The sequence below is a fragment of the Sus scrofa genome, chromosome 8 (assembly GCF_000003025.6).
Source record: "Sus scrofa isolate TJ Tabasco breed Duroc chromosome 8, Sscrofa11.1, whole genome shotgun sequence".
In the NCBI taxonomy this organism is placed as follows: domain Eukaryota; kingdom Metazoa; phylum Chordata; class Mammalia; order Artiodactyla; family Suidae; genus Sus; species Sus scrofa.
This window is the reverse complement of record NC_010450.4, coordinates 113,258,836-113,272,058: the sequence shown is the minus strand read 5'-3', so window position 1 is coordinate 113,272,058 and position 13,223 is coordinate 113,258,836. Positions and strand designations below refer to the sequence as shown.

The 13,223-nt window shown below is 39.2% G+C and overlaps 1 protein-coding gene across 1 annotated transcript in view; it reads right to left on the bottom strand.

The window, feature by feature from the left end:
• The window catches only part of COL25A1 (collagen type XXV alpha 1 chain), a 469,169-nt gene that overhangs the window by 63,707 nt on the left and 392,239 nt on the right, over positions 1 to 13,223 (bottom strand). Inside the window, 5 exon segments of the mRNA XM_021101684.1 lie at positions 145 to 189; positions 2,421 to 2,465; positions 3,377 to 3,445; positions 7,704 to 7,735; positions 7,738 to 7,765. Coding sequence (XP_020957343.1) covers positions 145 to 189; positions 2,421 to 2,465; positions 3,377 to 3,445; positions 7,704 to 7,735; positions 7,738 to 7,765 — 219 coding nt within the window.

The window sequence follows — 13,223 nt, the reverse complement described above, 5'->3', positions numbered from 1 at the left end:
GGAGCAGCAGGACTAAGTGAAGTAGTCCACCTCTAGTGGCATTATTGGGTATTCTTAGCCCAAGAGCCTTGTGAAAAGCCACATAGACACATACTTCAAATCTAGGCTTGGCAGAGGCCAAAAGCATAGATGAGACACACTCACCCTTGGTCCCAGGGCTCCAGAGTCCCCTTTGTCTCCACGATCACCCTTTCCCCAGTGAAAAGAGAAAAAAAAAAAACCCAATTAGTAGTGGGGCCAACAGTCCAGAAATAGCTCAAATCTAAGTATGTTTTTAATACCATACAGCAGCACTTTTTTTTTTTTTTTTTTTTGCTTTGCTTTTCAGGGTCGCACCCGAGGCATATGGAAGTTTCCAGGCTAGGGGCTGAATCGGAGCAGCAGCTGCTATCTTGCACCACTGCCACAGCAACTTAGGATCCAAGCCTTGTCTGCGACCCACACCACAGCTCATGGCAACACTGGATCCTTAACCCACTGATCAAGGCCAGGGATCGAACCCACATTCTCATGGATACTAGTTGGATTCGTTTCCACCGAGCCACAACGGGAACTCCATAGCAGCGACTTTCATATGAACTTTTTAGGTGGAAAATAATAACTAGAAGTACAATAACCACTGTGGCAGATGCTTCTGTAAGATGACCCTTAAAGTGAATTAGATTTCCCCCTTCAGATGACAGATTGTCTTGAAACAACAATACATGGGGTAACTTGCTGACTAGGAATCTTCAAAACAAAAACAAGTCGTTTTTATTACACCCAAAGTAAGCTTTCGCCTCTCAGACTGAGCCATGTTCTTATTCTGTGTGAAGAGATTTGGGGCAAGGAGGAAAAAGCCAACCAGTTAATTGGGTTGTCTATTCTCTTAGGAGAAAAATGAAGATAATCAGGAGAAGGAAGGGATAGAGGAAGCAACGGAAGCTCATTCTAGGGAGACTTAGAAGGCAACACCTATGAGGTGGGCTTCTTTCTGATGATGATCCAAGGAAAAGTTTTCTATTTGTACAGGAGTCATAGCCCTCAGAAAGTGCTGAAGTAGGCAGCAATTAGCAGGACCAGGTTGGCAGGGCTAAAGGTCAAGAGCAAGGCAAAACTAGCTCTCTTGTTTTTCTTTTCTTTTGTCTTTTTAAGGCCCCACCTGCTGCATATGGAAGTTCCTAGGCTAGGAGTCAAATCCAAGCTGTAGCTGCCGGCCTACGCCACAGACACAGCAACTTGGGATCTGAGCTGCGTCTGGGACCTACCCCATAGCTCACGGCAATGCCGGATCCTTAACCCACTGAGCAAGGCCAGGGATCAAACCTGCATCCTCACGGATGCTAGTCAGATTTGTTTCTGCTGAGCTATGACAGGAACTCCATAGCTCTCTTGTTTTTCAATGCAATATGAAAAGCCTCTAAATGTCCATCGATGTGTTATTACATCCCTCTTCCTCCAAGTGAAACCAGGAATCATTTAAACTTCAAACTGCAAATGCATCACTGAGAACCCTGAAAATTCTCAGAAGTCTAAATTTTAGAGAAGAGATTCGAACATGTGTAGTTTGAAGTTACTTTAAAATAGCCTAAAATTTATAGAGCCCTTTTCCTAAATAGAATTCAAAGTATTTCAATATGTCTTTCTACATGTTCCTGTAAACTGGAGAAGGACCAATGAAGATAAGCAGGACAAGGGATTATAATTTTTCCATCCACATTATGTTAATAACATTGACTTTAACAGTTAAATTTGCTACGAATGGGGAATTATTAATTTATGCTCTCTTCTTCTCCACTTTTCCATGTTATTAGCTAATAGCATCTAAAATAACATGATTCTGCTAATACTATATAAGTTATTGCAGGTACTGTAAAGAGCATGATAAAGGGGAGAATTTCACTTGGTGGTGAAATTTTAATGCAATGAAGGAAGTTAACTGACATAAAAGGAAAGTATAATTTGAACATTATCACAGAAATAGGAAATAAAAAAATAAGATTATACTATACATAATTTAAATTCAGTAAAATACTTAATTTTTTCAAAACAAGCTATTTTTTCTTTCTTTCTTTTTTTTTTTTTTTTTGGCCTCACTTATAGCTTGTGGAAGTTCCCAGGCCAGGGATTGAACCTGTGCCACAGCAGCGACCCACGTCACTGAAGTGACAACGTTGGATCATTACCCTGCTTTGCCACAAGAGAACTCCCAAACAAGCTATTCTCATGAAACAGGAAATACAGTTGCTCTTAAATAGTCTGAAGCATAAGAATATAAAAACAAAATGAAACAAACCAATTGTTCTGAGCTATCACAGGGATGAAATTAATGCAATCCCAGTGAAAGAGTTTGACCTAAAGTATGATTCTCTGTGGCAAAGGCAAAAAGCACAGCTCTTAAAGGCCTCATGTTACATTAAAATGGTTACCCGGTTACTGACCTTTGACCCCTTTGGGCCTCTAGTTCCTGATTCACCTTGTTTCCCCTATTATAGAAAGTATGAAGATGAAAGAAGAGAAAACGCCAGAGGGAGATAAGAACAGAGAAAAGAAATTAGCTGTGATCAGAATAATAAAGAAAAATGGAAACACTTTATTTTAACTGCCTCAATATAAGGCTCTACATAACGTAGGCTGTTATAACACTAAACACAAGTATTATCACCGTATCATTCCCTGGTCTCTCCACCAACCTTCATTCCATTATAATACTGAGGGCTGCTCACCCATGGGAAAAGTTCTTTGAATAATGCTCTGTAGTCTCAAAAGTGTTTGCATAAATTTCCTTTTCATCAAAGAGTATATCATTTCCTGTGTCTCTAGGATGGGTTGTTAAAATAAAGTGTTACCATATTAGTTTGCAGGAAGTTTAGAGGAATAGTTTGAAGAGTCAAATAAATCCTTAATTCCCATATTTCCATCAAGTTACTGCAGAAACTAACACAGCATGGATCCACATTTTCCTCGGTAGGTTTTAATACACATTAAGTGGCAACATGTTAATGTGACAATGCCTCTCCTTGTATATTAATTTATTGGCTGCACCTGAAACATGTGAAAGTTCCTGGGCCAAGGATTGAACCTGTGCCACAGCAGTGACCAGAGCCCCGGCAGTGTCAAAGCCAGATTCTTAACCTGCGACACCGCAAGGGAACCCTCCCATTTACATTTAGATGTTTATTACATTTGTTGACTGAACAGAACAGTGTAAACTGGAAAAGCTGAACTGTAAAATCCCTTTAGAGAAGAACCAATTGGTGTGCATTTCAATAAATTATTTGTGATTTTAGCTGTTTTAATGCCCCTCAAATAATTTTATTTTAGTTGCATGTTCTAAAGTAAGTAGCAGACATTTCCAGACCAAAGAATGTTGTTTTCCAGTGCAAGGATAACTGACCTTTGGTCCAGGGGCTCCAGGCTCCCCTCGATCCCCTCTTCCAGGAGGCCCTGCCTCCCCACGTTCACCCTGTCACAAATAGCAAAACAGGTAAATGGTGACCCTTCTCCCCCTTCCAGACTGGTCCCTGTAGATTAATGAATGAGTTGAATAAAATTAAAGAAAGCAGAAAATTACTCTTTACTTGTCATGTACTTGGTATTGAATGAATCTCAACATGGTTTATCTCATTTAATAATCAAAACAACTATCCGGAGTTCCCGTCGTGGTGCAGTGGTTAACAAATCTGACTAGGAACCATGAGGTTGAGGGTTCGATCCCTGGCCTCGCTCAGTGGGTTAAGGAGCCGGCATTGCTGTGAGCTGTGGTGTAGGTCACAGATGCAGCTCGGATCCCGCGTTGCTGTGGCTGTGGGGTAGGCCGGCGCCTACGGCTCCGATTCAACCCCTAGCCTGGTAACCTCCATATGCTGTGGGAGCAGCCCAAGAAATGGAAAAAAAAGACCAAAAAAAAAAAAAAAAAAGAAAACCAACTATCCGATGTTTGTATTTTCATTCCCATTTTTATAAACAAGGAAATGGTTTGGTAAATGCCTGTCAGATAGCTATGTTGGTAAATAAAAGACCCTTAAAGGGAATTGATAAGGGCCATGATTACACCTCACAACAGGCATGGAAATAGTTTTCATTCTGCAGCCACTTTTTAAGATCTACCAGGAAGAAGCATGGCAAAACGGCTAAGTGCCAGGCTTTGTAACTAGACCTCCTGAGCTTTAATCCTGGGTCTGTTACTTACCAGTTCTATGTTTAGGGGAAAGTTAGTTAAGTTCTGAAAGCCTCAGTTTCCTCTGTAAAATGGAGAAAATTGTCGTACTGGTTTTAGAATCAAAAAGTACTCGGCATGGTACAGGACACATGGGTGTTACAGCTTTTACTATCTTGATAGCTCTGGGAAGGATGGTCATGGCCACTGCCCTCAGGGAGCCAGCGATCTAGTTGGACAGATGAGATCCCCATGAACAAAACAGTTAAGAGTTACGGAGTAATGTGAGGCCATATGTGAGAAGAGAGGGAACTCCACGGGGTTTTTGTTTTTAATTTTTAAAATTATAGTTGAGTTACAATGTTCTGTCAATTTCTGCTTTACCACAAAGTGACCCAATTTTATATATATGTGTATATATGCACTTTCTTTTCAATGGTCCAGATTGACTTTCTTTTGGTGAGACTTGGGTCATGTCCTAAAGGATAGGTAGGGTGTATTTTATAATTACTGCTATTTATGACTGTGCTATTGATGAGTGCAGGAACTGCGCAAGACACTCTATGTGCATTAGCCTCTCTAATCCTCAGGACAAATGAGAAAAACGTTAGTATCCACAGTCTACAGATAAGGAAATTGAAGCTCAGAGAGGTTAAGTAACTTACCCAAAGCCTTTAATGCGGGAGAGCTGTAATTTAGAACTGATTGCACTCAATCTTCAAGTTTTGCATAAATGTTTTTGTATATAAACCTTTTTGCACATTTCTGGTCATTTTCTTAGGATGGATTCCTAGTTGGGAAATGGCTGTGTCAAAAAGCATAAACTTTGTAAAAGCTTGCCACATCGGCATCCAGGAAGAGGGTGCTGTTTTACACTCCTGAACACCGAGTAGAGAGTGTCCAGCTTCCTGCATGATGGATAACACTGCAACCATCAAACAAGTTTTGACTTCTAGCAATGGTATGTTTATGCATGAGGGAGGCACCCTCCTCACTGAAGGACTGATTCATCTTGGAAAGGAAAAGAAAATAGGATCCCATCTTCGATGGGTGATTTGGGTTTTCAATTCCAAGATCTTCATCTGTATCCTGCCCACTCTGGGAAGCCTTTGTGGGTCTGCGGGGGTGGGGTGGGGTGTGGGGGTGGGGGGTAGATTAGGGCCAGGACTAAAGAAGATTCAGTAGGTTTCTCAGCATGATGAGCCAAACGGGGTGGAAGAATAGAGAGGCTGAGAGAAAGGCAAGGGACCCGACTGGATGCAGGACATGGAAGAGATGCTCCAGAAGGGATTTTCCAGGGATTAGAGACTGAAGAGCTTCTGCAGGTACATGAACATTTTATTAAAAAAATACATACCATGTTTGGTGTTTCTCCTAGTATTTTACAGAAGAATTCTAAAATGGTAACTATATTTAGAGAAAAACAAAACCCTTACAAAAGGATTTTCTGTAGTATCTACCACAGATTTGGAGTCTACCTTTGTTTATCTAGAATCACTTATTATTATCTTGCCCCTAATTAGTAGCTTATTCCCCACTGGAATTACATTATGTATATGGAATTACTTTTTTCTTTCCTTCCACTCCTTCTTCACACATACTGCAATGTAAGCTTCAGTAGAGCAGAGACTGCATGTACTCTCCATTTCTCAAAGACTAGAAAAATCTCTTGCAAAAAAAAGTGTTGAATCAATGAATAAACAGTATTATTCAAAGTATTCTAAATGATTCATAATAAAACCCTGTTTCTTTAGGATGTCAGTTTCTCCCAGGCACAGATACAGATGCTGAGAATACAGCAGTACGTAAAATAGATTTTTAGATGCCATCATATGCCTTTCTTCCTTGTGATCTCTCTTCCCTGTGTAGGGGTTAAAATAGGCAGAGTTCGTTTATTTGATAAATCTGAGTTTACGGGTACAACCCCAGTCTGCTTACACAACTGGCAAAACACTAGTGTTCTGCTGAAAGAGATTTTTAAATAATCATGACTTTTCTTTCCGTTATGATATCAAATTCACGTTAGAGAGGTAATTCAGCCGAAAATTAACTTCAAAATATTGCTAAATGAGTTTCTTATGCACAGCTCTTCTTGTAGAAATACAGAACAGTTACAGTACAGTCCTTACTTTTATTGGGAGTTCAGAGCAGTATCTGTTATAAAAGTACCAGGTCTGTAAAACCAGGCTGAGTTCTTCATGGACAGTAATGAATGTTGACTTTATGGCTCTACATCTGGATTTTTTTGACTGCAGAAGAGTTTAAAATGATTGAACAAAAGAAAAGATGTTTGGAGATGAACTCTACTCTCCACAGCCTGTGTTACCTCTAGGTTCCCTTGTTTAGCAGACGAAACGCTGCAAACATATAGAGATCACGAGCGTGCGAGTACTCCTGTTTCTTTGCGCTTATCCATGAAGTTGCTTGCTTTCTCTACCTGACTCTGAGGCTGCCAGCCTGAATAAACACAACCATTCTGACATGAGCATGGGATGCTCAGTATGCTCTTGTTCTAGCTCTTTTTATTCCAGAAAGTGCATTTCTTTTGTAAATCTGTTCAGGCTAAAACAGGCATTCCTCATATTTTGTTAATAAGCCTGACAGCTCATTGCGTGAAAGAGAAATTGCTTGAGGAAACAGCAATTCTGCATACATTCGACCAAGTTTCAGTCTCCCTTAGGCCACACATAGTTTCCATTTACTAGGATTAGAGTGATTTTCTCTTGACCAGAGGAAATGAGGACTCCTCTGTCAGCACAGACCGTGAACATATTTCTCTAGCTCTTGGAAATCATTCTGGCTTATTTCTGGTGAATGCGATACACATTGAAGCAAAGACTGCTATGGTTTAAAAATAAAAGAATGTAGTTTGATCTAATTTTGCTCCTTTTTTGATTCATGAGTCTGTCATGAATAAAGTTCCATCCTCTGAGCTGTACCTTTTTATGTCTTACTGGGTAGATTAAAAGGGAACTGTGGCTCTGACTGTATCCACAGGAACATAATTTTTTATATGGTGGCACAGATTTTGCTCTTAGGGCCCTCTCTCGGGTTGCCAAGGAGAAGATCATGAGATGGTTTTCATTACAGAATCACTCTGCAGAAGTTATTCCTTTTTGGGATGAGGCACTTAGGAATCAATATGACATCAGTACTGGCCTTTGAAATCTAGGGAGTGATGGGAAAATAGTAATAATGTTTGATTTACAAGTGTGTCTTAAAATTGGTAACAGAGCAGGAATTAATGAGTTCTATCTCTCCTCCTCAGAATTCCCTCACTTTTCCATATGGCCAGGAGACTAATAGCATCGTATCAACTTAGGTGCAATTGGGGGACGACTGGAGCAACAACCGTATTCCACCCTCCTATTGGCTTGCCTAAGGCTTTCTGGAATTAACTTCCTATTACTCTATTTGCTATGATATTCCCATTGGAAGTATTAGTAGTGGGTGGTAAGCTGCTTTCATTCTCTACTAGGCAAAAACGTGGTCACCTAAGCAATATAATGGACTAAAAATATATGACAAAACATTTCAGAAAGGAAGGGAAAAAGATTCCATTTACCTTTGTTCCTGGTAACCCTGGTAAGCCTGGTCTCCTTGAGGACCAATGAAACCTGGTTCTCCCTTTAAAAAAGTGAGCATATAAGACCATTAATCATTTGACAGTAAATATGTAGAGTTAAACTGATTTCCTTCTATTGGGATTTTACTCTTTTGATTATATGTAGATTTTTTTTGCTGAGATCCAGCTACTGACTATAAAATTAACCAGAATTGGTTTTGATCAGTGACAAAACTCTGAGCAAAGTTTTGAAGAAGATTTAGAAAGTAAAAGTGACAGGGAAACCAGATAAATGTCTTCACAATTTCCTTTCTATCTGTTGTCCAGTGCATCTTGTCATCTACCAAATTAAGATTCATTATGTTTAATTTTTTATTTTTTCTCTTTTTGTCTTTTTTTTTTAAGGCCATACCCACGGCATATGGAGGTTCCCAGGCTAGGGGTCGAATCAGAGCTACAGTGGCCAGCCTATGCCACAGCCACAGCAACATGGGATCTGAGCCACGTCTGCAACCTACACCACAGCTCATGGCAATGCTGGATCCTTAACCCACTGAGCGAGGCCAGGGACTGAACCCATGTCTTCATGGATATTAGTCAGGTTTGTTAACCACTGAGCCACGATGGGAACTCCGAGATCCATTATGTTTAATGGATGTGGTAGGCATCCTCTAAGCGGGGCCTCAGAGATCCCACCTCCTGGTATTCAACGCCCTTGTGTAACCCCTCTGCTTGGCACTAGATTTACTGACTCATATCTAATGAACAGAATATGGCAAAGGTAATGGGCTATCACTTCTAAGACTAAGTTAAAGAAAGACCGTGCCTTCCATGGGGCCCTTTCTTGTTCTCTCTCACTTGAGTCAACTTACTTTGGGGAAAACAAGCTGCCATGATGTGCATAGTCCTGTGGAGAGGTCCTGTGGTGAGAACCGAGGTCTACCAACAACCACATGTGTGAATCTGGGAGCAAATGCTCCACTCCATTTGAGTCTTCAGATGAGATCACAGTGCTGGCTGACAGCCTGACTGCATCCTCATGGGAGACCCTGAGCCAGAAGCACCCAGCAGGGCCATGCTCAAATTCTTGTTTCTCCAAAACTGTGAGATAACTATTATTTTAAGCCACTCCACTTTAGGGGGTTATTTGGTAGGCAGTAATAGATAACTGATATAGTGGACATGGCCAGGGAAGAGATTCAGTCAGGAATGTTTGACACAGAAGGAAAAACACCATTCCTTGTCTTACCTCCAAAATCTCTTCTCTACTACCTGGAGGAAACCCAGTTGTGGTTTAATAAAAAATATATTTGGTCTTGTTTCTGCTTCTTAAAACCCTTGGAACTTCCTGAGTAATAAGAGAAATAGGAGCATCTTTTGTCATTCTTAACAAGCCCCTTTCAAACATACTTGAGTCTATGCTAATAGGGTGACTATTGTGAGCCCCTAGATAGCTTTGGGATAGGGGCTGTGATAAGAAAGTTGGAACTTTTGGCCTTTTCCCCTCTTTTCACCATGTCCAGAGAGGGGAGAGGGGCTGGCAATTGAGTTTAATCACAAATGGCCAATGATTCAATCATGCTTGCATAAGGGAACCACCATAAGACCCCCTAAACAACAGTTTGGAGAGCTTCAGAGCTGGTGAACACACTGATGTGCTGGAAGGATGGTGTACCCCAACTCCACGAGGACAGAGGCTCCCACAATCAGGACACTTTTGACATCACCCTACAGTACCTCTTCATTTGGCGGTTCATTTTAATCTTGTATAATAAACTATAATAGTAAGTATGGCATTTTCCCAAAGTCTGTGAGTCACTGTAGAAAATTCTCAAACTTGAGTGAGGGTGGGAGTGGGTGACTGTGAGAACCCTGGAATTTGTATCCAAGTCAGAGGGAAGTGCAGTAATGGGAAGGGGTTGAGGTGGGTGGTAATTGTGATTGGGATCTGAAGTGAAGGCAGTCTTGTGGGACTGAATCCTTAAATCTATAGAATCTGATGCTAACCCCCCAGTAGTTAGCATCACAACAGGACTGAACTGTAGGCATGCAGCTGGTGTCAGAGAATCAGAGTTGGAGAATTGGTGTTGGAAAAGATGCCATGTATTTGGTGTCAGAGAGCACCTGAGATCAGTGTTCTCATATATACTCTAAAGTTCTCTTTTCTTCTTAACAACGTGAATCCAAATGTAAAAGTATAGTTTACTGAAATCTATAACAAAATTTTAAAGCAAAGCAAAGCAAAACAAAACCAAAAAGGCAATGGCTCTGTTCCCATATCTCCTGGGAGTTATCTGGTTCCCCCATGGGATTACTTCTGGAGCATTTGCTGATATCTTTTGATATACTTTTGATTTTTTCTAAGGCAGCTATATGTCAACTTTTTTTTTTTGGAACTGAGCAGGGACATACAGAGAAGACATTTAAAAAGAAATGTTAGAATGTCATCAAATATTTTTGAAATAAATGAATTTTTAAAATACCTCCTATAAAATCTTGGTTATTGGGTAGGGAATGAAAGGCTATCAGCACCACAAAATGTGTCATACTGATAAATAACTCAAAGTGACTGATGAACTCTGATGCTCACAGACAATGAGTTCTGATGCTCATTGTACTGGTTTAAGAAAAAAGTGTCGAGGAACTAATGCTTTAGGTTTATTGTTTGTGAGGTTTCTATAACTTTGTTCTACCTGACTCCATACCCTCATGCATCACGGAGAGGAAAAATCTGAACAAGTAATTTTGGATGGATCTCTTAATGGTCTAAGATGAAGATCAACTATATTCAGAGAAATCCATGATGACCATTCTACTTCTTGTAAAACAGTTTAATTTGTTATTTTTTAAAAAATGAAACAAACAAAAATTTACAAGTAAGGTATTTCTCCCAATAAAATGTTACATACAAAAAGGGAAATGTTCCCTCTTCATCCTCAAGAAAAAAAGCTGTATTGAAGTCCATTGTATATCATTAGAAACAACTTACTGTCATGAAAATATAATGCAAATTAATAGGTTGAAAGTTTACAGGTAGACACGACTCTTGCATATCTTCAAGCAGAAATAAAATGATTTCACTGTTAGCAAAGCAAATAGAAGCACAATTAAAGCATACCAAAAAAAGAGAAGAAAAAAGAGTAAATGTTGCAAAAATGTATTTCTTATTCAGGTTAGTGTTTAGTTTATAAAAAGATGAAGCATGCAGTTTCATAATTCCCAAGTAAATAAATAAGGCTTTGTGATCTCAGTGGCCAGCCCAAAGTGTTTTTTCTTCTTTTTAAAAAGCAGAACATGTATTAAGTTTTCCTGAGTTAAATGTATAGAAATTTCCTTTGTTTATTTATTTATTTAAAATTTTTTAATTAAAAAAAAAATTTCGTTGGCTGCACTCATGGCATGTGGAAGTTCCTGGGCCAGAGATCGAAAGTGAACTACAGCAGTAACAACGCTGGATCCTTTAACTACCAGGCTATCCAGAATCTCCAGAAATTTACTTTAAACAAAATGTTCAGGGTGAAATTTTTTATTTCAAGATATAAAATTAGCTATGCATTAGACATGTAGCATTTTTAGCACTATTAATACTGGCTAATTTAAAAGGTTTTGAATATGATTAGTTATACCTCATTACGCCACTCTAAGAAAGCACTTGCCATCTCAATACCTTCATTTCTTACTTCAGTTTATTCAAGGGGAAAAATAGCATACTTAACTTTAGGTTTTATGTTTATTTAATTCCAGAGCTCTCAGTTACTTTAGAAACATTGTCTCCATCCTGTCTATATCTTGGCAGGATGTGGAGAAAATAATCACTGGTCTCTTTTGTCTTAGGCTTCAAAGACAATTATTGAAGTAAATAAGGCATAAATATGTTTACTCAGGGTCTCGAGCTGGTTGGGCTCTTTCTTACCTTCCTAGACTTATACTGGAGGTTCTCAGAATACCTTTTCACTTACCCTTATTGTGTACAGAGTAGGAAAATTTTATTGATGTGGTTTCAGTTTCCACGTTGCACCTAACCTCTAGCTGAACTACCACCACTCTGAGAGTTTGCAATAGTATCAAAACAGAATACCCACAGTTTTATGGAAAAGCTATTAAAATAATCTTCCCTTGAAGAATTACATATCTGCATGAGGCTGGTTTTTCTTCATACACTTCAACCAAAACAACAAATTGCTACAGATTTAATGTAAAAGTAGATATGATAATCCATCCAGCTGCCTTCTATTAAGCCAGACATTGAAGGGATCTGGGGAATAAAAGGGTAACAATGTCACTCTTCCTGCTAATTCTTTTGTTTTGTAACAAAGTTCAGTTACACTTCATAAAAAATGTTAATTAACATTTAACGGGTTTTTTAAATTTCTGCTTTGATTTCTAATACAGAAATATCAATAAATACACATATCAAAAACTCAATCTTAATTTTTAAGTGTGTAAAAGGGTTTTGAGACAAAAATCTTTGAGAACTGTTGGTACAAAGGTACAGAATTGAGTTAAAGCCTGGCTTGGCAAGCTAGAATCCTGAGGTGGCAAATAATGGAAGATGCTGGTATCATTAGGGAGTGGCTTGGTCAAGACTTATTAGATAATGCAAGCAAAGCACTTAGCACCAGCTCTAGAACAAAGTGAACAATAAATGTTATTATTGTTGCTCAAAAATGCTAGCTATCATTACTATTAGTAGTAGTAGTAGTAGTATTACAACATCTCTGCAGCTAATTGGTGATATACATGATGACTCCTTGATTCCTTACAAACTGTATGGGGCTAAGTAACCCTAGATTTTCTCATCATTTATGAGATAATATCTATCTTGCCAGAGCACTTAGGACTGCAAAACCAAAAATGTGTAACGTAGAGAAATGAGAGGAGGTACCACCTTACAGTGGCCAGAGGGCTATCATCAAAAAGTCGACAAACAAAACAATAAATGTGGAGAGGGTGTGGAGAAAAGGGAACCCTACCACTCTGTTGGTGGGAATGTAAATTGGTGCAACCACTGTGGAAAACAGTATGGAGATTCCTCAGAAAACTAAAAATAGAACTACCATTTGATCCAGCAATCCCACTCCTGGGCATCTATCCAGAGAAAACCAGGACTCGGAAAAATACATGTACTCTAATGTTCACTGCAGCACTATATACAATAGCCAAGACATTGAAACAACATAAATCTCCATCGACAGAGGAGTGGATAAAGAAGATATGGTACATATACACAATGGAATATTAATCGGCCATTAAAAGGAAAGAAATTTGTAGCAACATGGATGGACCTAGAAATCATCATGCTAAGTGAAGTTCATCAGACAGTGAAACACCAACATCATATGCTATCACTTAGGTGTGGAATCTAAAAAAAGACACAATGAACTTCTTTGGAGAAGAGATACTGACTCACAGACTTTGAAAAAGTTATGGTTTCCAAATGAGACAGGTTGGGGGTGGGGGTGGGGCTGGGGATTTGGGATGGAAAAACTGTCAAACTGGGTCATGATGATCATTGCACAA